At 40.4% G+C, this 21,439-nt stretch overlaps 7 protein-coding genes across 7 annotated transcripts; 3 read left to right on the top strand and 4 right to left on the bottom strand.

Annotated features, from left to right (window-relative positions):
* The first annotated feature begins 1,432 nt into the window (after nt 1-1,432).
* Nucleotides 1,433-3,993, top strand: LOC125212561 (putative protein phosphatase 2C 2). Its single transcript, XM_048112767.2, has 4 exons — nt 1,433-1,769; nt 2,579-2,749; nt 2,826-3,061; nt 3,227-3,993. The coding sequence occupies exons 1-4, from the start codon at nt 1,701-1,703 to the stop codon at nt 3,795-3,797; spliced, it is 1,047 nt and encodes a 348-aa protein (XP_047968724.1). The 5' UTR covers nt 1,433-1,700; the 3' UTR covers nt 3,798-3,993.
* A 79-nt stretch (nt 3,994-4,072) lies between these two features.
* LOC125212564 (uncharacterized) lies at nt 4,073-6,478 on the bottom strand. Its single transcript, XM_048112769.2, has 7 exons — nt 6,008-6,478; nt 5,797-5,896; nt 5,526-5,621; nt 5,384-5,436; nt 4,724-4,772; nt 4,353-4,400; nt 4,073-4,263 (listed from the first exon to the last, which is right to left on the bottom strand). Exons 1-7 carry the CDS (start codon nt 6,235-6,237, stop codon nt 4,171-4,173), a joined length of 669 nt encoding a protein of 222 aa, XP_047968726.1. The 5' UTR covers nt 6,238-6,478; the 3' UTR covers nt 4,073-4,170.
* Nucleotides 6,479-7,048: 570 nt separating this feature from the next.
* LOC125212560 (Mitochondrial transcription termination factor family protein) lies at nt 7,049-9,585 on the bottom strand. The gene is made up of 2 exons (XM_048112766.2): nt 9,416-9,585; nt 7,049-8,372 (listed from the first exon to the last, which is right to left on the bottom strand). The coding sequence occupies exons 1-2, from the start codon at nt 9,488-9,490 to the stop codon at nt 7,236-7,238; spliced, it is 1,212 nt and encodes a 403-aa protein (XP_047968723.1). The 5' UTR covers nt 9,491-9,585; the 3' UTR covers nt 7,049-7,235.
* A 979-nt stretch (nt 9,586-10,564) lies between these two features.
* LOC125212562 (short-chain dehydrogenase reductase 3b-like) lies at nt 10,565-11,777 on the top strand. The gene is made up of 2 exons (XM_048112768.2): nt 10,565-10,778; nt 10,854-11,777. Exons 1-2 carry the CDS (start codon nt 10,765-10,767, stop codon nt 11,632-11,634), a joined length of 795 nt encoding a protein of 264 aa, XP_047968725.1. The 5' UTR covers nt 10,565-10,764; the 3' UTR covers nt 11,635-11,777.
* A 1,760-nt stretch (nt 11,778-13,537) lies between these two features.
* Nucleotides 13,538-14,259, bottom strand: LOC125212565 (ubiquitin-ribosomal protein eS31 fusion protein). The gene has a single exon (XM_048112770.2). The coding sequence runs from the start codon at nt 14,186-14,188 to the stop codon at nt 13,718-13,720; it is 471 nt and encodes a 156-aa protein (XP_047968727.1). The 5' UTR covers nt 14,189-14,259; the 3' UTR covers nt 13,538-13,717.
* A 3,053-nt stretch (nt 14,260-17,312) lies between these two features.
* LOC125209816 (uncharacterized) lies at nt 17,313-18,612 on the bottom strand. Its single transcript, XM_048109397.2, has 2 exons — nt 18,490-18,612; nt 17,313-18,381 (listed from the first exon to the last, which is right to left on the bottom strand). Exon 2 carries the CDS (start codon nt 17,929-17,931, stop codon nt 17,416-17,418), a length of 516 nt encoding a protein of 171 aa, XP_047965354.2. The 5' UTR covers nt 17,932-18,381; nt 18,490-18,612; the 3' UTR covers nt 17,313-17,415.
* Nucleotides 18,555-20,636, top strand: LOC125214328 (uncharacterized). The gene has a single exon (XM_089067020.1). The coding sequence runs from the start codon at nt 18,653-18,655 to the stop codon at nt 20,597-20,599; it is 1,947 nt and encodes a 648-aa protein (XP_088923146.1). The 5' UTR covers nt 18,555-18,652; the 3' UTR covers nt 20,600-20,636.
* Nucleotides 20,637-21,439: the final 803 nt, after the last annotated feature.

Below are 21,439 nucleotides of genomic sequence, written 5' to 3'. Positions count from 1 at the left end.
TTCTAGAAGACCCTTTTTAGGGAAGAAGTTTCCATTTTGTATGCAACAAAAACTTTCAATGTAGAGCTGAAGTAGGTAGAGACTTTTGTCTAAAAAATCAATAGCCAGAATATTTCCATTTGAGTTAGGTATTTGATAATATAATGTAGGGAGCAGTGAACAGATCATAGAATTCGATAAAAAAGACATTTACCAAATTATATAAAATGATATAGAGTGTGAATAGACCCATCCAATATTGATCATATTATGAGCCTTCAATGTGCCGTTTTTTGACTCTTTCCAATGAGAATCAAGAAGTCTAAACTCACGAAATAATTAATTAAAAAAATAGTCATAATACTCCCCTTAATTGGAGCATTGACTTCTCTGAAACATTATTATTACTAGCTCTAGAAAAGAAATTATTTTAAAACATCATTATTAAACCAGGTCAACGGGTGTAAGGGCTATTTTCGTCAAAGCGGACAGGTTTCGCGCGTTCATACAAAGTCACGCGTCTGGGTCCCACTACGCTGGCACGTGTCCGTCTGCGAAGTTTCGACGTGGCTCTTCTCTTGCGTCGCGTGTTCCACAACCTATCACGCATTCATATTCTTTATTATTCCTTATATTTTATTATAATTACTTTCGCCAATATATACTCCATTTATTTTGTTTATTGGAAAAGTTTGTTAAAATAATCATATTATCTTATAGTTGGGCAGCGAATATACAAGTTTGCAATTGTACAAATATTTTAAAAAGATTAATAATTACTATGTACTATTCCTTCCGTCCCACTCCAGATGGCCATATTCAGTGATACAGAATTTTAGGAAAAATTATTAGGTAGAATAAAGTAAAGAGAAAAAAGGTACTCCTATTAGAATATTTTAATGAGAAGAGATGATAGAGGATGTTATTTTTAAAATTGGAAAGTGGCCATTTTGATTGGGACAAACAAAAAGAGAAAGATGACCATCTTAAATAAGAGAGTACTTATTATTTATATCTTTTTCTCTTTTTAAAATTACTTATACTACAAATTATGTGAATGAAAATTATTCAATATTAAGAAATCACAACTATATTATTTTAAAATATTTAATTAAATCTCAACGTATTGATTTTAGAAAGACATGAATCGTTATCCATATCTTTTTTATTGAAACAAATGTGTGCATTATAAATTCAGTGGATCTAGAACTATCCCGAAACAAGAAATTTTCTAAAAATACACTAAATTCACTCATCAATAATAAAACCACTTACATATTCTCATTTCGAATAAAATTATCCCAAGACTAAATACAAAATACGAGCACAATAATTATAAAAAGAAACGATATCACAAAAGTGTAAACGAATCAAACACCCCACTAGATTCGAGTCTTGAAGGAATCACGAAAATCAAATTCATGATATTCATAGTAATACAGAAAGTGTTAAACCGGCACTTTCCGGTCACCACAAGTTGACAGCCGGTTTCCCGGTCTCAAGCAGCCCCCACCCAGCTATAAGTATTGATTCAAGCCAACTTGGGCACAGTTTTGATCATCTTTTCCACACGGACAGAACTTCAAAGAAACCCCCAGAAGCTAAAAATCCAATCTTTGTTAATATTAGATTCGTGTAAGAAGAAAAATTCCATCGTTTCAAGAATATAATTGTCTGAAAGAGCTGAGTGGAAGCCGATCTTGTGGTGTAACTGATTGAAGATGGGAGCAGAAGCAGAGGTGGTAGTTCGAACAAGCCTCCCTATGTTGGATGTGCCTCCTTCTCAACTTGTAAGATTTCTATCTCAACTTCCTTTTTAAAAAATAAAAATAAAAATGATTTCATGATTTAAGCTGGCATATGTTTTCTTGCATATGCATCTGTTGAGTAATAGGTTTGGTTCTTGAATTGTGGGACATTTCTGCTTGGCTGTGGAAAAATTGATTCCCTGTCTTGGATTTATTCATGAGATTTGAGGAAAAAGAACAAAGAAAGATTCTTGATCAAAAAGATTCAATCTTTTGGTGGAAAGATTTCTGGCCTGTTCTTGGATTCTTGGGTAGATATGGTGGAATTTGCTGTGAAATTTAACAAATAACAATTGATTGGTTTTATATTGTTGCTTGAGTTGTAGGTTTAGCTCTTGAATGGTGGAATATTTATCCCCCCTGGGGAAAATTTTTGATTGGTTGTGAGTTTTAGATATGGTTATGAGATTTGGGGAAAGATCATGGAAAGATTCTTGATAAAAAAAAAATTCAATCTTTCTGGTGGAAAGATATCAAGCTGTACTTGGATTCTTGGGGAGTAGATTAGTTTTTTTGGTCAAGAAAGGTGTATTGTTGTATATGAAATTTCACAAAATTGATAAATGATGGGTTTCATATTGTTGCTGGATCATTGGAAGATTTAAGTAGAATTCTGGGAATCATTTTTTCTTTAGATCAGATTCCTGATGCTTTTTTCTGCAACCTCTCCTTTTTTGTCTACTGAAAGTTGATAATCTTTATCCTACTAATTGTAAATCAGCATGATCTCTAGGCAATTTTTTCTCAAATTATTCGATTGATTGCTCACGAGTATGTGTGTGTGTGTAAAGGATGTTAAATCTCCGGAGACGCCTGTGCTGTTTGCCCCAAGCATCCGTTCCGGTGGTTTTGCTGATATTGGTCCACGGAGATACATGGAAGACGAACACATAAGGATAGACGATCTGTCAGCACACTTGGGGTCACTCATCACAGTCCCCGAACCTAGTGCCTTCTATGGGGTGAGTGGCTTTTTCGCCTTTTCTTTTCCATTGATGTTGCTGTGGCGCAGCATCTGAGTTTTGATGCATTTTGCAGGTTTTTGATGGCCATGGAGGGCCTGAGGCCGCGGCTTATGTCAAAAAACACGCGATGAGATTCTTTTTTGAAGACGGTGATTTCCCACAAGCTTCTGAAGTAGACGATGACTTCGTATTGGAGGTTGAGAATTGCCTGAGGAAAGCATTTCTACTAGCAGATATGGCATTGGCTGAGGACAGTAGCGTGAGCACTTCTTCTGGAACTACTGCTTTGACAGCTCTCATCGTTGGGCGGTACATTTTCGTCCTTCACTCTTCGTGATCAATTGGATTGTTGTACAATGTTTATCGTCACGATTTAACAACATTTCTAAATGGTTTGCAATATGCACATTGTTGAAGTTGGATTATAGTAACTGTCTTTATCTAGAAACTGAGAAACACTTTGCTTCGATCCAGGCTTTTAATGGTGGCGAATGCGGGAGACTGCCGAGCAGTTCTGTGCCGGAAAGGCGAGGCAATCGATATGTCTCAAGATCACCGGCCTACTTATACTTCAGAGAGAAGGCGTGTTGAGGAATTAGGTGGATTCATTGATGACGGCTATCTCAATGGCGTTCTCTCCGTTACTCGAGCCCTGGGCGACTGGGACATGAAACTGCCGCGAGGCTCCTCCTCGCCTCTCATTGCAGAGCCTGAATTCCGCCAAATCACTCTAACGGAGGATGACGAGTTTCTCATAATCGGATGTGACGGAATCTGGGATGTCTTGTCTAGCCAGCAAGCCGTTAGCCTCGTCCGTCGGGGGCTCAGACGGCACGACGATCCAGAGCAATGCGCTAAGGACCTCGTCATGGAGGCCCTTCGTCTCAACACTTTCGACAATCTTACAGTGATCATCGTCTGTTTTACGTCTCTGGATCAAACAGAGCAACCCTCGACTCGCCAGAGGAAGCTGAGGTGCTGCAGCCTCTCCGCGGAAGCTTTGTGCAGCCTCCGGAGTTTCTTGGACGGAGGTAGCAACCGATGATCGCCGGTTTTTGTGCCCATCTATTTAAGGGAGGAGAGCTACCAGTGGTGGCCTCAAGAAGAGCAGCACTCTGAGCTGTTTAGAAGTTTTGTTTATGACATTCTTTCCTGTTTTGTATCCTAATTATTTCACTGGTGTGGTGTACATATAATTGGTGGGTTGATAAAATAAGAGTGTTGTAAGAATTTTTTGACTATATAGTTTTATTTATCTCAAATTCATTCTATTAACTAAAATTGTACGAAGTATATACGGGCAACATATGTGAACAAGTGTAGAAACAATTGAAAACTCTATTGCCAACAAGAATTGATCTTTACAAGTACACAAGTATCTCATTAGCTTCTCATCTGCACAAACAATTATTCAGTACCTATGCTGTTGATTCAGTGGAATAAGTTTTAGCGAACTGCGCAAACCGTTCCAAGCCACGACCGAGCAAGCTTTCGAGAAAAGGTTGGAGCGCCTAAACAGCATAGCACAATGACATAAGTAGACCTCCTTGCAGGCTACAACAAATGCTTCAAACTGGAAAATGATTTTTTTGATACTTACAGATGCCACTGGAGTCAACAGTGGTGGAACTTCATACGAAACAGTAAGCTGCAGTACAAGAAAGATTAGTAGAAAGATTAGTGTGACAAAATATAGTAGATGTTAAGCTTCTAAAAATGGTAGAAAAACCCTCTTAATCCTATTCTTTCTTGAAATAAAACTAATTGATGTAACAGGCATTGTTGATGTGTGTCATGAACTGGCTTATAGAACTACTCATCGTATAGGTTTGTCTATTAGATTAGTAGCAACTAGCAAGTTATCATCAATTTCAGTACAAAGCTAAGAGAGAAATATAATTGGGAATTGCAAAAACATATAATAAAACATAGAATATGAAAATAAGTGGATGATTTCTCAAGAAGACATACTTCTACCAAACAAGAACTAGCGCTTTTAGGGAAGAATCTTACAGCTCCCCTGCAAATAAGCAAACAAAACGTAGTGTGAAGCATTGCTGGATAGAAATAGCCTTTCCAAGTTACTAGGTTTGAAGATGAAGATTTATTGAAGGACATGGGTGTTCGGTTTAAGAGATAAGGCATGATTGATAAAATCATTAGACTTGATCAAAATTTTCATTTGCATGACTTGGCTCGTGATGGATAATGCAGCCACACTCTAATCATCTGCTAATCCTGTCAATCTCATCTCATCCATCATATCCACTAAACCAACCCCCCCCCCCAGCCATTTTGTAAATGTAGACAAGCACATAGACTACACACGGAATGCAAAGTGCACCTGACGTGTAACTAGATGTTCATAAAAGAACTGAAGTAAACAACTGATCTCAAAGAGATTTCATGCATATGATAGAGCTTTAACAAAAAAAACATCTTCCCCTTATCTTTTAAGCTTGAGAAAAATTGCAAATCTCAAGAAATCCTGAATGACTACTGATTTCATATAAAAAGCCTCAAGACAGAAACAGAATATATGGGAATGTGAGCAAGATAGAAGTCAGATGTCAAGCATATCCTCTGTGAAAATCTGAATACTACTAGGCGAGATGTGCCAGTTCTCCGTACCTATTAGGAAGACCCTCGAGAGATCTCCAATGGATTTTCTGGTTTGGTATAGGCTGCAAGAAAGAACCAATTTGGCAAATCAACCAAGAAAGCATTGAAGATGATGGAATTAGTCACACTTTTGTCCTTTTGGTATGAATACCTGCATATTTCGAGCAAGCCAAGAAAACTCTATATCACGCCCAAATGCTTTATACTTGAGTGCCCATCTTGATAGGTCAGGTTTATCCTCCAAAATCTAACAAAGACACTTTTGAATCAATTTAACCAGCTCAAGATCAATTGGAGAGAATCACAGTCAATTTCAAACCTTATCTTCATCACACCCAATATTCTCATTGTATCCAAAATACACGAACATAGAACATTTCAATCTTAAGAAAAACCCTAAAAAGGCCCGAATAATCACATACCTTCACAGATGAAATGAACGGCATCCACTCAGGAATGGCTTCACGATCAGAGTAACACTTATAAGCAACCGAAATCGGGACATCTAACTCCTTCTTCACCCTTTCACATCACCAAATTATGCAATTCCACTCAATCGCATAGCACCACCAAACTAAGAAATTACTTTAACGAAAAGCATAAACAGTAAGAAGAAAGGGGGAAATCTGTTACGTGCAATCCTGCCACTCCATAACGGGGGAGAAAGGTCTCCGGAATTTGACGCCGGTAAGCTGTTTGTGAAAAGTCCTGTTTGAAGGGGCGTAAAATCTGCTGATATGCAGCGCTTTTTTGGCGAATGGATTAAGATGGGAGGATAGAGAGCGCGGCCTGAGCTTCTCCGCGCCGTATGTGGCGTGGTGGTTGATTAGTGCCACCACCGCGGTTGCTGAAGCCGTCGACATTGGGGATGATAAAAAGCGCCGGCGATCAATCTGCCTTTTGAGATTTTTCAACGTTTTCTGACTTCAGAGAATAGTTTCAGCTGCGTTTTTCTTCGTCGGGTCGCTCCGAATATGCTAGCGGGTCAACCCGTATCTGAAGTCTGAATCACTTTGGATTCTAACAAAAATGAAAAATGCATCCAATCACAAACTGTTACCTATTACTATAACTAAAATAACAATAAATGAATCTTTCTTTCTTTCTTCACAAACTTAGTAATAACAATAAATGAATCTTTCTTTCTTTCTTCACAAACTCTTATAAATACAAAACTTAAATAATTTAGCAATATTTATTTGAACCGTCCGCCACATATATTATAGTATTATTTTTAGAGAAATTATAAATCCTTTGTAGGCGCATGTTAACCTATGGATATTGGACATGTGGTGTGGTGGGCGCAAGTGTGGATATTCAATTTTCATGGATATCACAGAAGCATGGAAAATTGGGTTCGTTTGATTGAGTTTCACATCACCTAAACCTAAACACTTCTGTAAATTTTATGACGCAACAGCTCAAAATAAAATGTGCACATCTTGATTTTGTCTTCCCTAGTCTACGATTTACTTATTTTTAACACATTCTACTCCATACAAGCTTGTTTAATACCCAATAAAAGCTACTACTCTAAAAATAAAATAAACTTTTGAAGGCTTAAATAATGCAACATTATTTTTAAGCCTCAGAATTTCACAGTAACAATTTGAAGCCCAAAAATGCATCTATTCTTAGTACCTATCGTTTACTTAAAAAGTATACACATGAAACTGCATTTCTAATCTCATCTAAGATTATTAGCACCACATATTTAAAATTACAGAAAAATGTTATACATAAAGCTACATAAAGTAAACGTAACTATTCTAACTGATTCAATGGGGAAAAGAGTAGAAAGAGTGAGAAAAATACCATCCACAGCTGTTCTAAAGATATACTACAACTCTCTTTTTACAATTCAGAAAGGGAATCCTGTATGCAAGTTCTTCTTCGAGGACTCAGCTAACCTTTTCACGCATTTCGCGTCTTTATATGCTGAGAGCAGCTCCTTTGCCACGCTCTCGGGGTGACAAGATATAAACGCCTTGGTGAATCTTTTATCCGACATCCTCATCGCTCTCAACAACAGTGGTCCCTTTATCTGGGGAGTAAGTCCCATATCCTCGATTTTACATGCTATCTGGAAACGCGGTTTCAAGACCCTCTCCAGGTTGAAGAAGATCAAGAACGGGTTATGAACTACCACGCTGGCTGGTAGTTTCATTGTACCGAGAATATATGTCATGTTCCTCTGGACTTTATCAACGGATAGAGTCAGCACGAGCGGAGAGCGTCCGATGAGGCCAAGATAGTCATCCTCCGAAAGCCCGTATTTCTCCATATTCATCATCTTCTCATGGATGGTCTCCATGCGTGATATGGCAACTATGGATACCACGTGTTTGTACATTTTTGAATGCTCTGAGACTCCAGTTCTCCGGATGTAATCTATCTTCTCTTCGTTCAGGTTAGTGCGTGGGATCAAAGTGGGGCGAGAGAGAAGCACGGTTATCAAGTCATTTTTACTAAGGCCCAACGACTCGTACATGGCAATGACGGGTTTCACTTTGTTGTGGAAGTCATAGGTCAGTAGAGAAGGATTCCGCACAATGGCCTTCACTAGTACCTCCTTCGATCCAAACAAACCCTCCAAATACACGAGGCGCTCATTCAGATCAATGTTGATTCTGCAGTTAAGCAAGCGGGGACGGCAGTGTATCATTTTTACAAGGTCAGCTGATTTTACGCCCAAGCGAGAAAGTATGTCGAGCTTTGATCGAAGGTTATGAATGTCCATCTTTCGTAGAGACGAACGTCGCTCGAAAATCTTGGATATATCACTCTCACTACAACCCCATTCTTTGAAAATTTCAGCTGATTCTCTAACTTTTTCCCCATCACCAGCTGATTCTGTCTCTTTTTGTAGACTATCAATGGATTCACAAACTGTTGTGTGAAAATGCCCAGGTCTTAGAACATAACGATATAAGCTGAAGCGGAGCAACTTAAAACTTGAAGGCACAATATCATCAGTCTTCTCAAGCAAATGTAGACCCTGAAGAAACCCCAAATTTTTTTTAAGAGTGATCTTTGTATATATCTACTATCTACGCAGAAAGAGGGCAACCATTAATCCTGTTGGGACTAAAGAGAATGCCTCACCAAAAACAGTCCACAACAGCATAGCTATAGAAGAGATTGTGGCACCAACAAAATCTCGAACATGATAGCTATTGAAGACAGCAAAATAACCGAATCTCTAATCAAGTTTCCACGTTTCTAGTAGACCAAGGTGTCTACTCTGTTCAAATGTTAGCCGCCTAGGAAGGGGGTAAAAATGACTACACGGTACTGAACTAGTGACTATTTTAATGTTTTCGTCGAGGAGTCTAGAATCAAGTTTCTGCATATCTACTATCTAGTAGGATCAATGTTGTCTACTCTATACAAATGTTAGTATAAATAATTAACCGATAAACAAGTGATCGTTTCAAATGTTCGGACAGAGGGAGCAATGAAAAAGTATTCAATTAAGTTCCCTTTCCTTTATGTTCGATGATGCAAGCGACAAAACATTCTGCTCTACATTCTTTTAAAGTATCCTACATTCTTGGCATTTACCAAGCGACAACACAATACAGTTTTAACACTTGATCTTAAAGCTGAAAAATTGCTACAGAGCATCAACATTATAAAAACACAAGCTAAACTTTTAGTATAGAGAAAAAAAAATAAGTACTAATACTTCTAATGTTAGTAATAACAGTTTCAAACATCACTTTACTTTTCTTCCCCCTTTTCTGCTAATTTCATTGCTAGCATAAAACTTACTTCTAATGCCAATGCTTACAACTACAAATCGTGTATATAAAACCACTAATTTATTTAATTAATTTGATTTTCTTCTTCTGCTAATTCCATACAAAAACCAGCATAATCGTCAGTACAAATTATTCATCATAGAACAGCCAATTATTATCGATGCAAGTGGCTTAGTTGAAGCATTTGCATCCTAAAGCTGAAATTGAAAAGGACAACATAAAAGTTGGGAAACAATACAAGCAGCATCGACAATTATTTTAGCTGAGGAGAACTCACTGTGCATAAACAAGTGCGCAATCGGCGGCCTGCAACAAAAGCAGCGCCTCTCCCGGCGGCGAGCAGGAATACCATTTATTTATCAATAATTCAATCGTAACAAATAAATCTCAGAGATGAGAACAGAGATTTGCCCCTGCTGCTGCTAAATTTGGGGGGAAATAGAAACAAGGAAAGGTAGAAGAAGAAGATAAATTAAACAAAAAATGAGTATCAATTTTGGTGGACTGGATGGGCCGGCCCAATATTGCTAATTGATGTTTAAATTGGTTAACTTATCAAGTAATCATAGAAAAAATGCTCAAGTATTTGCTTATTGATGTAAAAAAGTTGTGACTATTGGGTTCAAATTCATTAATGTATCATGTAATTATTTTCATTGGCCATTTCATAGTCCGATTAAAAAAATACAATAACATCACAAAATCCGATATTCACAGATAAAGATTCAATTTTTATTTGAAAACTGCATTAAGTAAAATCTAATCAATCATTTCATCTAGCAATTTTCAAGGTTACGCACTGATATACTTCTATTTCTATCAGCATTAAAAGTATAAGTTGACTGACCAATTATAATATAGCTAAAGTTAGTGTACAAATATAGTTATCACAAGAACTAGAGACAACTTTGGATCTCTAACACTATCAAGATGATACACTCCATATTTCAGGGATATTGTTATCAAAGTAACAAAATAAAATAATTGGGATGAAACACTCAAATAAATGAAAAATAATATATTTGGGATGAAATATATACTCAAACAAATGAATTGTGAAATGAATATTTTATTAGCTCTATATTATACTGCTAACTAATTCAAGGTTTATAAGATGATCATCTATGTATGAAAAACCTTTCACCGTAGATTGTTTTTAAAGATGGATAACCTACAATTCTACTTTCTAATAGAACCAAATATTTCAAGTCTAATGAAATAGAATTAAGATAACAAAAGAAGAAATTACTTTCAATTACTTACCGATATATTAAGAAATGCATATAGTGTTAAAATAACATGTGTACTCCCATTAAAATATGTGAATGTAGGAGTATTTTATTTATGTGCTTGCTGCGACCAATGAACGACGAGATTATATAATAGGTGACAAGCCTAATGCCATAAACAGTACTAATCGACTGTTTCACAGAGAAAGTTGGCATTAATTCTTTTCACGCCGATTTCTCGAGCTCTGAAACCTACTACTACTCAAACCCCCAACTTTAATAATCATTTCATTCTTTTTATAACACAAAAACAGCAGATCCAAGAAGCTCATTTTCTGCAGATTATATCAAATCCTCCTCGTGTAACTGCATCGATATCACGCTCTCATCCTCCACAATGTCAAAGCAAAGGTAATCAATTAGCTTCAATTTCTCCTCATTAAATGTTTCAATCCATGCATAACCTAATCCCCAAATTTCCATCAGATTGGAGGGGAAGGTCGCTCTCATCACCGGCGCCGCCAGCGGCATCGGCGCCGAGGCCGCCCGCCTCTTCGTCGAGCACGGCGCCTCCGTCGTCGTCGCCGACATCCAGGACGAGCTCGCCTCCGAGCTCATCGCCTCGATGAGCTCCGACAGGGCGAGCTACCGCCGCTGCGACGTCCGCGATGAGGCGCAGGTGGCCGCCGCCGTCGCGTACGCGGTGGATCGGTACGGCGGCCTCGACGTGCTCTTCAGCAACGCCGGGGCCCTCGGCCCGATCTCGAGCATCCTGGACCTCGACGTGGCCGCGCTGGACGGCGTCCTCGCGACGAACGTGCGCGGCGTGGCGGCCACGATCAAGCACGCGGCGCGCTCGATGGTGGCGCGGCGCGTGAGGGGGTCCATCATCTGCACCGCCAGCGTGGCGGCGTGCGTGGGGGGGAGCGGGCCCCACGCGTACTCGGCGGCGAAGAGCGCGGTGGTGGGGCTGGCGAGGTCGGCGTGCGGGGAGCTCGGGAAGCACGGGATCAGGGTGAACTGCATCTCGCCGTTCGGGGTCGCCACGCCGATGGTGTGCGCCGCGTACGGGGCGGATCCCGGGGCTATCGAGGCGAATAGTTGCGCGGTGGCGAACCTCAAGGGGATCGTGCTCAAGGCCAAGCACATCGCGGAGGCCGCGCTGTTCCTGGCCTCGGATGAGTCAGCCTACGTCAGCGGCCAGAACCTGGCCGTTGACGGAGGATTTTCGGTGGTGAACCACAGTTACTCTTCGGCGTCGTTTTAATCGGAGTTCGGATATTTGACCTCAAACATCACCTGCTCAATGTCATTTTGGTATTTTGACGTGCTATATTTGTTTTCTTTTTATTTATTTTTAATATAATGGAATTTTAAGATATTGCATGCATGTGCTGCTTTTCCTGGTAATACGCGAGTTATGCGAGTTGGGTTGAATTTTGAATTGAGCTCTAATTCAATGAACTGTAATGGTCAACGCCTCGACTCCACCCAAAGTTTGTTTTTTAATTGCGAATATTTTATTGAAACCTGCAAATTTAATTGGTATCTCAGTCTATCATAATTCATAACTCTTGACGTCAGAAACATAGTAGTAGTAGTATTTGATTTGGTATTCTATTTTATGGTGCCAACTGCAAAGTATGCACTAATTTTTTTTTAATACTGATCTTGTAGAGAGGTCATGATGATATTTTATTAACTAATTCAGTTTAGGAAAATCGAAAATAAGGACATAGGTGCTTATTCTTTTTAAAAATTATTTCGATTCTCATATAATTCATAAGGTTGGTATAACAATACTGACGTTTCATGCCACCTGTAACTTCGAATTATTGAAAGATGAAGTATAGCGGAAACTTTACATTTTATTTCAGTTGGCGTGAAAAATGCTTACATCGACTCAACAGTTGAGTAGTCGTTAAAGTGTGTGCAAAGATAGAAAATTACATACATAAACAAAGTTTAAGTTTGAAATAAACAAAGTAAATATCACGTGGCATGCAACCATTGAGTCCATAAGCAAGCCACTTCTTTTGGCACAAAATTTAAGGAATTGGTATTTAAAGAAGGAATTGGTATTTAAAGAATTAAAGTGGAGAGGGGAAAGTAACAAAAAAGAAAAAATTGTCAAGTGAATAGAATAAAGTATGTGGAAAAATAAGTAAAAGAAAAGATTTTTTGCTTAGAATGGAAATTGAGATTTTGTGCTTAGAATTGAAATTGATGAGACGTCCCAAAAAGGAGAGTACTCACTTAGGCGGGGACAGAGGGAGTAATAAGGACAATTGCAACTCAGGGATATTTGCAACCCAGTGTTTATACGTTACGACTGCTCTATGCACTAACCAGCGAATAATAGAGCATTATGTCAATAAGTTTGATTCACACAATCGCACAGATTACAGCTTAAAAACATAAACCAACGCTGAACTTTGGCCGAATTTTGGCTGATGAAATTCTTGCAATGACATTGATAGCAGAAGCCCAACAAAGCGTTTAAGCGACTTCATTGCAACGGACAATAGTTGCAAGCAGAGAGTGATAACAAGCAATTATGCAAGGAGATTGGGAAAGACAGGGGATAAGGAGATTAGAGTTCAAAGAATATTGTTAATCTTATTAGCTCAAGACTGATAACATTATCAAGCTAACAACATTATCTAGGCCAAAAGTAGGGTCCTAGCAAGCCAACAACATTATGAAGTTACACACAGACCACCCTATTGAGAATCCGAAATACAGAAATTAACCACATATCATTCATAGAATCAGCGAGAGTTTGTCTAATCAACCATATCTAGTTTCCAGCCGTTACTTGTTCTGGGTTATCTACTTTAGACCTATGGAGCTGCTCCTATGACTTCCAATGGGCACAAAAGGAAATTACACAAATACAGTACAGGTAATTAACCATAATGTTCACTTCTCAAGATATGATATGCTTTAACACCAAGGGGTAAGAAGATTACCAAACTTAACACTTGCAACTAATCCACATAGGAGTATGTTCCAAATTTTAGGGGGAAATCATATATTTTCAAGAATTATAGAATTATTCTATGTGAATGAAGAGAGTAGACATTAAAAGAATGGGCAAAACATGCTGCATTCAACATATCTATTAGTATTAAACACGCAAAAATTCAAAGAGAAATCACAATCAACAGTAAACCAAATTCAAATCCTTGAACTTATAGTAACATAACATTACTTAATCCATAAACCAAAATCCAAAATACCAGAAAGCTAGATTTAAATTGTCAAAATTATAGAAATAAAATCGTTCAGAAACGACGATTCAACATATAGCAAACCTCTCACTGAGATCGCACTAGCAAAGAAGAGCCTCAATCACCGCCGGCCTTATTGTAGACATAGGTCAATCCACACTTGCCACAGTAGTGCCTGTCAAAGTGATTCGCCATGAAAGTTCCCGCGCCGCACTCGGCGTTGGGGCACTCCTTCCTCAGCCTCTGCACCTTGCCGGAGTCATCCACCTTGTAGAACTGGAGCACGGCGAGCTTCACCTTCTTATGCTTGTGCTTGATCTTCTTCGGCTTGGTGTACGTCTTCTTCTTGCGCTTCTTCGCGCCACCGCGGAGGCGGAGGACCAGGTGGAGAGTGGACTCCTTCTGGATGTTGTAGTCGGCGAGGGTGCGGCCGTCCTCGAGCTGCTTTCCGGCGAAGATGAGGCGCTGCTGGTCCGGGGGGATGCCCTCCTTGTCCTGGATCTTGGCCTTGACGTTGTCGATTGTGTCGGAGGATTCGACCTCCAAGGTGATCGTCTTACCCGTTAGGGTTTTGACGAAGATCTGCATCTTCGCGGCGGAGGGGAAGCGATTTGCCTAGGGTTTTGGATGGGGGTGAAATCAGACTGAGGGGGACGAAATTGGGCGAGGCGTGGATTTTATAGATTAGGGTTTTGTGGTGTTTTGGGTAGTTTGGTGGGCTTTGTTGTTCTGGGCTTTTCATATTCGGCTGAGTTTGGGATCTTGGTTAATTTTGTTAATTATCGTCGAAGTGAATAACAAAGTTTTTCCTTGGGATGACTTCATTGGGTACATTTATTCGTAAGTCCCGTTTGAGTTCACTACGAATTTTGAGAAAAATGAAAAAAAAACGGATAAAAAAAGATAGTAAAATCGGGACTCCTAAGAGCGGACATACTAAAATGGTAAATCCGAACTTGTAATGACAAAGAGAGTACTTTAAATTTCAAATCAACTGCATTTCCATTTCTTAGATACTTCATCTTTTTCCATAAAAATATGCACTCTTTCTTTTTCTTTTCAGTTCGTCCCACAAGAATATGCACTTTCTAATTTTAGAAATTATTTTATATCTAATGAAATGTGACTAATTCTCCACTTATATTACTTTAATTACTTTTTCTTTCTATCTCTCTCTTACTCTACAATTTTACGTTAAAATTCGGGTCGAACCAAAAGTACATATTCTTTGGGGAGGGACCGAGGGATGTAGTATCATTTAGTAATCATGGTTAATATTTCACTATTTATGTAAATATCATTTAATACTCATGGTTTGATTTTGTTGCGAATAAAATATTCCATAAAAAAAGTAGCTATTGAAATATCAGTATGACGCCCGAAATTATACATCTATTATCCAAATTACACATTAATTATAAAAAAATAACACATTGATTCACTCAATCAAATACATTGAATCCAAAATTACACTTATTACTCAATCAAAATAGTGCATGTTCGGTTAGGCACACTAAATAATCCTAAGATATAGTATGAGATAGGTTAGGAAGACAGGAAACTGTAAGGAAGAGTGAAGAGGAAGGAGGAAGGGCTGAAGTTGCGAGGGTTGGCGGCGACACAGATGAGGTTTCTCGACGGCGGGGGCGGAGCAGATGATACGATGTTTCTCGACGGCGGGGGCGGCGCAGATGATAAGAGGTTTCTCCATGGCGACGGCGACGGATTTGCAGAAGAGTGGCGGCGTCAAGGAAGATAAAGAGAGGAAGAGAGTTTCGCTGGCGCAAGATTAAAATAATCGCATGGAATGTGGTGAGATGGATAATTTGCCCTAAATAATAAAAATGCTATTAAAATAATCACAGAGGATGTGGTGAGATAAAGAGGTGGACCGTGATTTTAGTTTATTTTGCCAACCACTATTAACAATCTATTGTCAGCCCAACCGAACGGGCACATATAATTTCAGCTATCATGTCAATGTCAATACTATGATCGCTGATTTTTTTACATGACATTTTATATCTAAAAAATGAAACAATTGGCACTAAATTAATAGATATCTAAATTTAAGTCATTTTTAGGTAAACATCCCAATTACTAGGGATGTCAATATAGCCCGCAACCCGTGGGCTGGCTCGAACAGCCCGCTAAATTTATAAGGTTAGTGTCGGAAATTTCTAGCCCGATAAAAATAAAACTTGATAAGCCCGCAACCCGTTATGGCCAGGCCCGAAAACCCGATGGGCTGGCCCGATAACCCGCTAAATTAATATTTTTCATTTTTTTACTCCTAATTCAGCACTTCGTTGACTAATTTTATGACATAGATAACTAAAAAAAGATAACTTTCAATTTTATGGTAAATATATAAATTATATATTGAATTTTTATTAATATAATAATTGTTAAATAAATTAATCTCACTAAAAGAATATTAAATTTTTAACATGCATTAAAATTTCACGAAATATCACAAATATTAGTATTTTATGATTGAGTTTAAGCATATATATCAAATTTATCATAATTAAATATTTTATATTTTATAAATATAACTAATTTTCATCATGATTTATTGCATTGTTCGAGCCTTAACCTTATCGGTAGCAACCCGATCAACCCGTCGGGCTAGCCCGAAACCCGAGCTTTTAGGGTTAGACCCGAACTTTTACAACCCGAAAAAAACCACAACCCGGCAAGCCCGCACCCGATTGACCCGCAACCCGAGTAGGATTGACCCGAAACCCGATGGGCCGGCCCGATTGACATCCCTACCAATTACTGGGAGAAAATCAATCATTTATTCAAAAATTAGCATGAGTATAATTTTATAGAATATCTGGTCAATTGACGTATTTATGTGTGTTTTCAATTGACCTACTTAGGTTATTTGCTCAATTGACTGAGAGCATCCTCAATGTGGAGGGGCCAGGCGCAAATCGCGAGTCCCGGCCCGGGCCATGCGTTAGACGGAGGAGAGTCACGGCTTGGGCCGGTCCCGGGGCCGCAGTTGCGTCCCTGGGCCACTCCCGGTGTCCGGCCCGGCTCAAGGTTATGCGCACCGGGACGGACCGCAAACCCCCAAAATTTTTATTTATTTTTTCTTTTTTTTTATTTTTTTGCCTATTTATACCCATTTCTTCAACATTCTTCCACCAAATTCTCTATTTCTATCCTCTAAATCATATCAATATTTTTTCCAGGATTTTTAATTTTTATTTTCTATGTCTTAATAATTTTTTTTCTAGGATTTGTAATTTTTTTTTTCTAGGATTTGTAATTTTCTATTTTCCGATTGAACAATGAATTTTCTCGGTTTTAATTGTTCAACGTATTCTATTTTACGATTAAAATATGTTGTAGTTGTGAATAATGCAAATGAATAGTTGTGTCCTGAGTTGTGGCCTGCGGGGTTAATGGAGTTGTGGCCCGGAACCCCTAATTTAAAGGAATGATGACGTGGAGGGGACTTGCGGCCCAAATCCGGGACGGGTTAGAGCATGAATAACCCTGGCCCGGATTCGGGCCGCAAGTCCCCTCCACGTCATCATTCCCTCAAATTAGGGGTTCCAGGCCACAACTCCATTAACACCGCAGGCCACAACTCAGGCCACAACTATTCATCTGCACTATTCACAACATATTTTAATCGTAAAATAGAATACGTTGAACAATTAAAACCGGGAAAATTTATTGTTCAGTCAGAAAATAAGAAAAGAAAATTACAAATCCTAGAAAAAAAATTACCAATCCTAGAGAAAGAAAATTACCAAACCTAGAAACAAGAAAATTACAAATCCTAGAAAAAAGAACTACTTTTTCTTCATTTGTGCGCGAAGGTATTCGATCATCTCACGGTGCAATTCGAGCTCGTACTCTGACATTCTCGAGGTATCCCTCGATGTCAACTCCGTCAGCTGGCCCATCCGCAATGTAATACTCATATCTGACATAGAGTCTGATATCTTGTCCAAGGAAGGATTGGGTGGCGGCGGCGGCATAGCGGAGTAGCTCGCAGTTGCCTTCCCCTTTGCTTTCCTCTTTGCCACCTTTGTGCCCATCGGACGGCTTTCAGCACCAGGAGATGAGAGGAAGAAGTCATCGTCTGTCACGTTGAGGTCGATTGGCGGACCTCTTTCGCTTGAAGTGTAGTGTCCGGCGGCGACTTTGGTTCTCTTCGCCGCCGCTTCAGCCCCACCAGTGTACTTCGGGCTCTTCTCGACAAGCTTCCAAACGTCGAAGTACTTGAAGTGCTTCTTCCCGTCAGCGAAGAAATCTGCCTTGGCCTTGTCCACAAGGTCCATCTCGCTGTGCCCGCTCGGCCACATCCGGACTACGTTAGTCCACTTGCCATTCCACTTGTTAATCTCCTTCTGCACCCGACCCCAATGCTTGCGTAGCTTCACGTAGGTACGCTCGAACGAGCCTTCGGGTCGACCAGCGTTGTACTTATCCGCAATCCGCTGCCAGAACGCTTTGCCGCTTTGCTGGTTGCCGATCACAGCGTCCTCGGAGACGTCGACGTAGTTCTTGGCCAGTCACATTGTCTCCTGCGGACTGTACTTCTTCGGCCCATCCTTATCGGCAACCTTGCCCTTGCCCCTCCGTGGAGCTGGCTCCATATCGCTGATATCGTACTCATCAGTGCTAACCGGCGATTCCATGTCTACATTGGTAGGCAGCCCGAGACTAGGTGTTGCATCTGGATCGGGTGTCGGCGGCACTTGCCAGTTCTGGGAGTTCACGAAATCGTCCATTTGGCGTTGTGTATGCATATTCTGTTCATTGAAAAAAAAAATTAATTAAGTTTGAATTCTGGAGCAGTATCATTTTCAAGATTTGATGCGTTTTTATGAAAGGTGACAAAAGGAGAAATTGGAGTATACCAGAATATCGAAATTTTCCATTATTATCATACTGTTTTTGTCGGTCGATACTCATCCACCTGTAGCACTTATGTCTTATCTCCATATCACAATGATTAAAAATTTAAAATAATAAAATTTCACTTCATCTCTAATTCTAAAAGTTTCGATAATTTCACAAAATATGTCGCCTAGTGGTACCATAGTCTTCTCCACCGTCGGCCGCGCCAACTACGGCTTCGACATTTTCTCCGTTCAACTCAACGGCTCCACCGATTTCTCCGAGCGCCGCCTCACCGACGGCGCATCCATCAACTTCAACGGCAGCTTCCTCGACGACGACAACACAATCGTCTACATCTCCGAGAGAACAGGTTCCGCTCAGATATTCTTCAACCGTGGCGGCGCCGACGCTCATCCCGAACCCCTCCCCTCCGCCGCGGGTAGCCTCTTCCACGACCGCCCTTCCGTCTATAACCGCCGCCTCTACTTCATTTCAGCACACGAGCGCCCCGAGAAGCTGTTCACGAGCTGGTGCGCTCTCTATTCCGCCGGAGTCGATGATGAAAAAGTCGAGCGATTGACGCCTCACGGCTTTGTTGATTTCAGCCCCGCCGTCTCCCCGTCGGGGAAGCTAATCGCCGTCGCTTCCTATGGAAATAGACGGTGGGGAGGCGAATTCCACGATCTCCGTACGGAGATTGTTGTTTTTAGTGAATCGAATCCGGCGAAGCGTTTTCTGGTTTGCGATCACGGTGGCTGGCCGACGTGGTGCGGCGATTCGACACTGTATTTCCATCGCCAGTCCGATGATGGATGGTGGAGCATTTTCCGAACTGATTTGCCTTCCGATTTCTCTCATGATTTCGAATTCTCCGCCGCGCCTCGCCGCGTAACGCCTCCGGGGATCCACTGCTTCACCCCTGCCGCAGTGCCGGATAGCACGAAAATTGCCGTCGCGACGAGGCGGAAGGGGAATAATCATCGGCACATTGAGATTTTTGATACAGAGTTACAGAAATTCTATCCTGTAACCGAGTTGATAAACCCTGATTTCCACCATTACAACCCCTTTGTATCGCCGGGAGGTTCATTTCTCGGTTATCACCGCTTCAGAGGCAGCGGCGGTGCCGGAACCACCACGATTCCACATCTCGATCCAATTTCGAGTCCATTAGAAGGCCTACGCATGTTCAGGATCAACGGCTCTTTCCCCGCCTTCTCCCCCTCCGGCGATTTCATCGCACTCAACGGCGATTTCGATCAGAATTCCGGCCTCAGAATCCTCAGATCCGACGGCACAAAGCGGTGGAATCTGTTCCAAAATCGAACCACCTTCTCCAATTGCTGGAACCCCGCCGATGAAAACGTGATTTTCGTATCGATCGGTCCTGTTTTCGAATCCGTAACTGCGAATGTCCATATCGCCCGAGTCACATTCAATCGATCAGATCTAACAAACGATCGCGACGAAATCGCCGCCGATATCAAAATTCTCACCGAAGAAGGCACCGGCAACAACGCCTTCCCATCCTGCTCCCCCGACGGAAAATCCGTCGTGTTCCGATCCGGCCGAGACGGTCACAAAAACCTCTACATCATCGACGCCGTCTCCGGCGAATCCGCCGGAATCCGCCGCCTGACCGACGGCGCGTGGATCGACACGATGCCGAGCTGGTCGCCGGACGGGGAGACGATCGCGTTCTCCTCGAATCGGCACCGGCCGGACGATCCGAGCGTGTTCGGTATATACATAGCTAGGGCGGACGGGTCGGAGGTTCGGAGAGTGGTGGTGGCCGGATTTGAGGAGGAGAGGGAGAGGTTGAACCACGTGTGCTTTAGCGCGGACATGGAGTGGCTGCTGTTCACGGCGAATTTGGGCGGAGTGACGGCGGAGCCGGTGGCGGTGCCGAATCAGTTCCAGCCGTATGGGGATTTGTACGTGGTGAGGTTGGATGGGAGCGGCTTGCAAAGGCTGACGTGTAATGCGTATGAGAACGGGGTGCCTACGTGGCACCCTAAGGTCTTGCGCGATGAGACCGATCTGTCTCGACTGAGTCTGGTTGGTGAAAATGGGGATGACTTGAAGGGGAAGTTCATTGAACCATTGTGGATCAAATGTGATATTTGAACATATGATTAATGTCAAAATATGCAGTTGTGTTTAATTGGTGTATCATTTCGTATTTCACTCTTTTAACATGCTTCATAATAGTAGGCCACGATAGTATATGGTCTACTAAAAGTCCAATGTTTAAACTTTAAAGCATGTTGAAGTATAAATATGGTTGTGCACAAGCTAGCTTATAGTGGGGTTAGTATTTTTGTTTCAACTTTCAATGAAAAAGAAGACTTACATTTTTGGTCTATTCTAGTGAAAATAAAGTATAGAAAATTACCATTTTCAACTTTATGATTATCTACTATTATTTGTGATTTTAGCTTATACATTAAACAAAAGTACAACACTTAAGTTGTAACTCGTTTAGGAATAGATCATCTATTTTAAGGACGAAGGTATAATAAATTATAATTATAAATTTACAAATACTTCCACTTTATAAGAAAAAATACTTTCCATACTTGTCAAATTTGACTATGATTCTATGATTGGTTTACTACTTGGTCCGCAAGTCTATTCTTTCAACGTTCCTCTACAGATTTTGAGTAATATTATAAATTTATCCTTTTTTTTTATTTACATTGGCATGCTGGCTAAAAAAAAAACAATGGCCCATCTATGTATTAGAAAACTATTCTTTTAACGATTAATAGTAATTGATGATCAATTAATGTCAAGCAATTGACAAATAACACAACATAAAACTTCCCCTATAAAGTAGAGTATTTGAAGTTAGGCACCTAGTTTTTATGCAATAATTTACTATTCTACAATACTTTGATACTATTGATTGAGTTACATGAATATATAGTAGTAGAAATACATGTATAGTTGTAGAAGTCGAAGATA

Source organism: Salvia hispanica, chromosome 3 (genome assembly GCF_029641045.1).
Source record: "Salvia hispanica isolate PSC_SH4W2 chromosome 3, Shi_PSC_v1, whole genome shotgun sequence".
In the NCBI taxonomy this organism is placed as follows: Eukaryota; Viridiplantae; Streptophyta; class Magnoliopsida; order Lamiales; family Lamiaceae; genus Salvia; species Salvia hispanica.
Note: the sequence above shows the minus strand (reverse complement) of the source record. Positions and strands in the feature narration are given on the sequence as shown.

Excerpts from the sequence above, each read along its gene's own strand:
- LOC125212560 (XM_048112766.2), bottom strand. The coding sequence starts at position 9,490 with ATGGTATTCCTGCTCGCCGCCGGGAGAGGCGCTGCTTTTGTTGCAGGC. Across the intron at positions 8,373-9,415 it reads TGCGCACTTGTTTATGCACA|GGTCTACATTTGCTTGAGAA; the intron begins GTGAGTTCTCCT and ends GGGTTTCTTCAG.
- LOC125212561 (XM_048112767.2), top strand. The coding sequence starts at position 1,701 with ATGGGAGCAGAAGCAGAGGTGGTAGTTCGAACAAGCCTCCCTATGTTG. Across the intron at positions 2,750-2,825 it reads AACCTAGTGCCTTCTATGGG|GTTTTTGATGGCCATGGAGG; the intron begins GTGAGTGGCTTT and ends TGCATTTTGCAG. Across the intron at positions 3,062-3,226 it reads ACAGCTCTCATCGTTGGGCG|GCTTTTAATGGTGGCGAATG; the intron begins GTACATTTTCGT and ends GCTTCGATCCAG.
- LOC125212565 (XM_048112770.2), bottom strand. The coding sequence starts at position 14,188 with ATGCAGATCTTCGTCAAAACCCTAACGGGTAAGACGATCACCTTGGAG.
- LOC125214328 (XM_089067020.1), top strand. The coding sequence starts at position 18,653 with ATGTCGCCTAGTGGTACCATAGTCTTCTCCACCGTCGGCCGCGCCAAC.
- LOC125209816 (XM_048109397.2), bottom strand. The coding sequence starts at position 17,931 with ATGTGGCCGAGCGGGCACAGCGAGATGGACCTTGTGGACAAGGCCAAG.
- LOC125212564 (XM_048112769.2), bottom strand. The coding sequence starts at position 6,237 with ATGTCGACGGCTTCAGCAACCGCGGTGGTGGCACTAATCAACCACCAC. Across the intron at positions 4,401-4,723 it reads CTAGTTCTTGTTTGGTAGAA|CTTACTGTTTCGTATGAAGT; the intron begins GTATGTCTTCTT and ends CTTGTACTGCAG. Across the intron at positions 4,264-4,352 it reads TGTTGACTCCAGTGGCATCT|GCGCTCCAACCTTTTCTCGA; the intron begins GTAAGTATCAAA and ends TATGCTGTTTAG.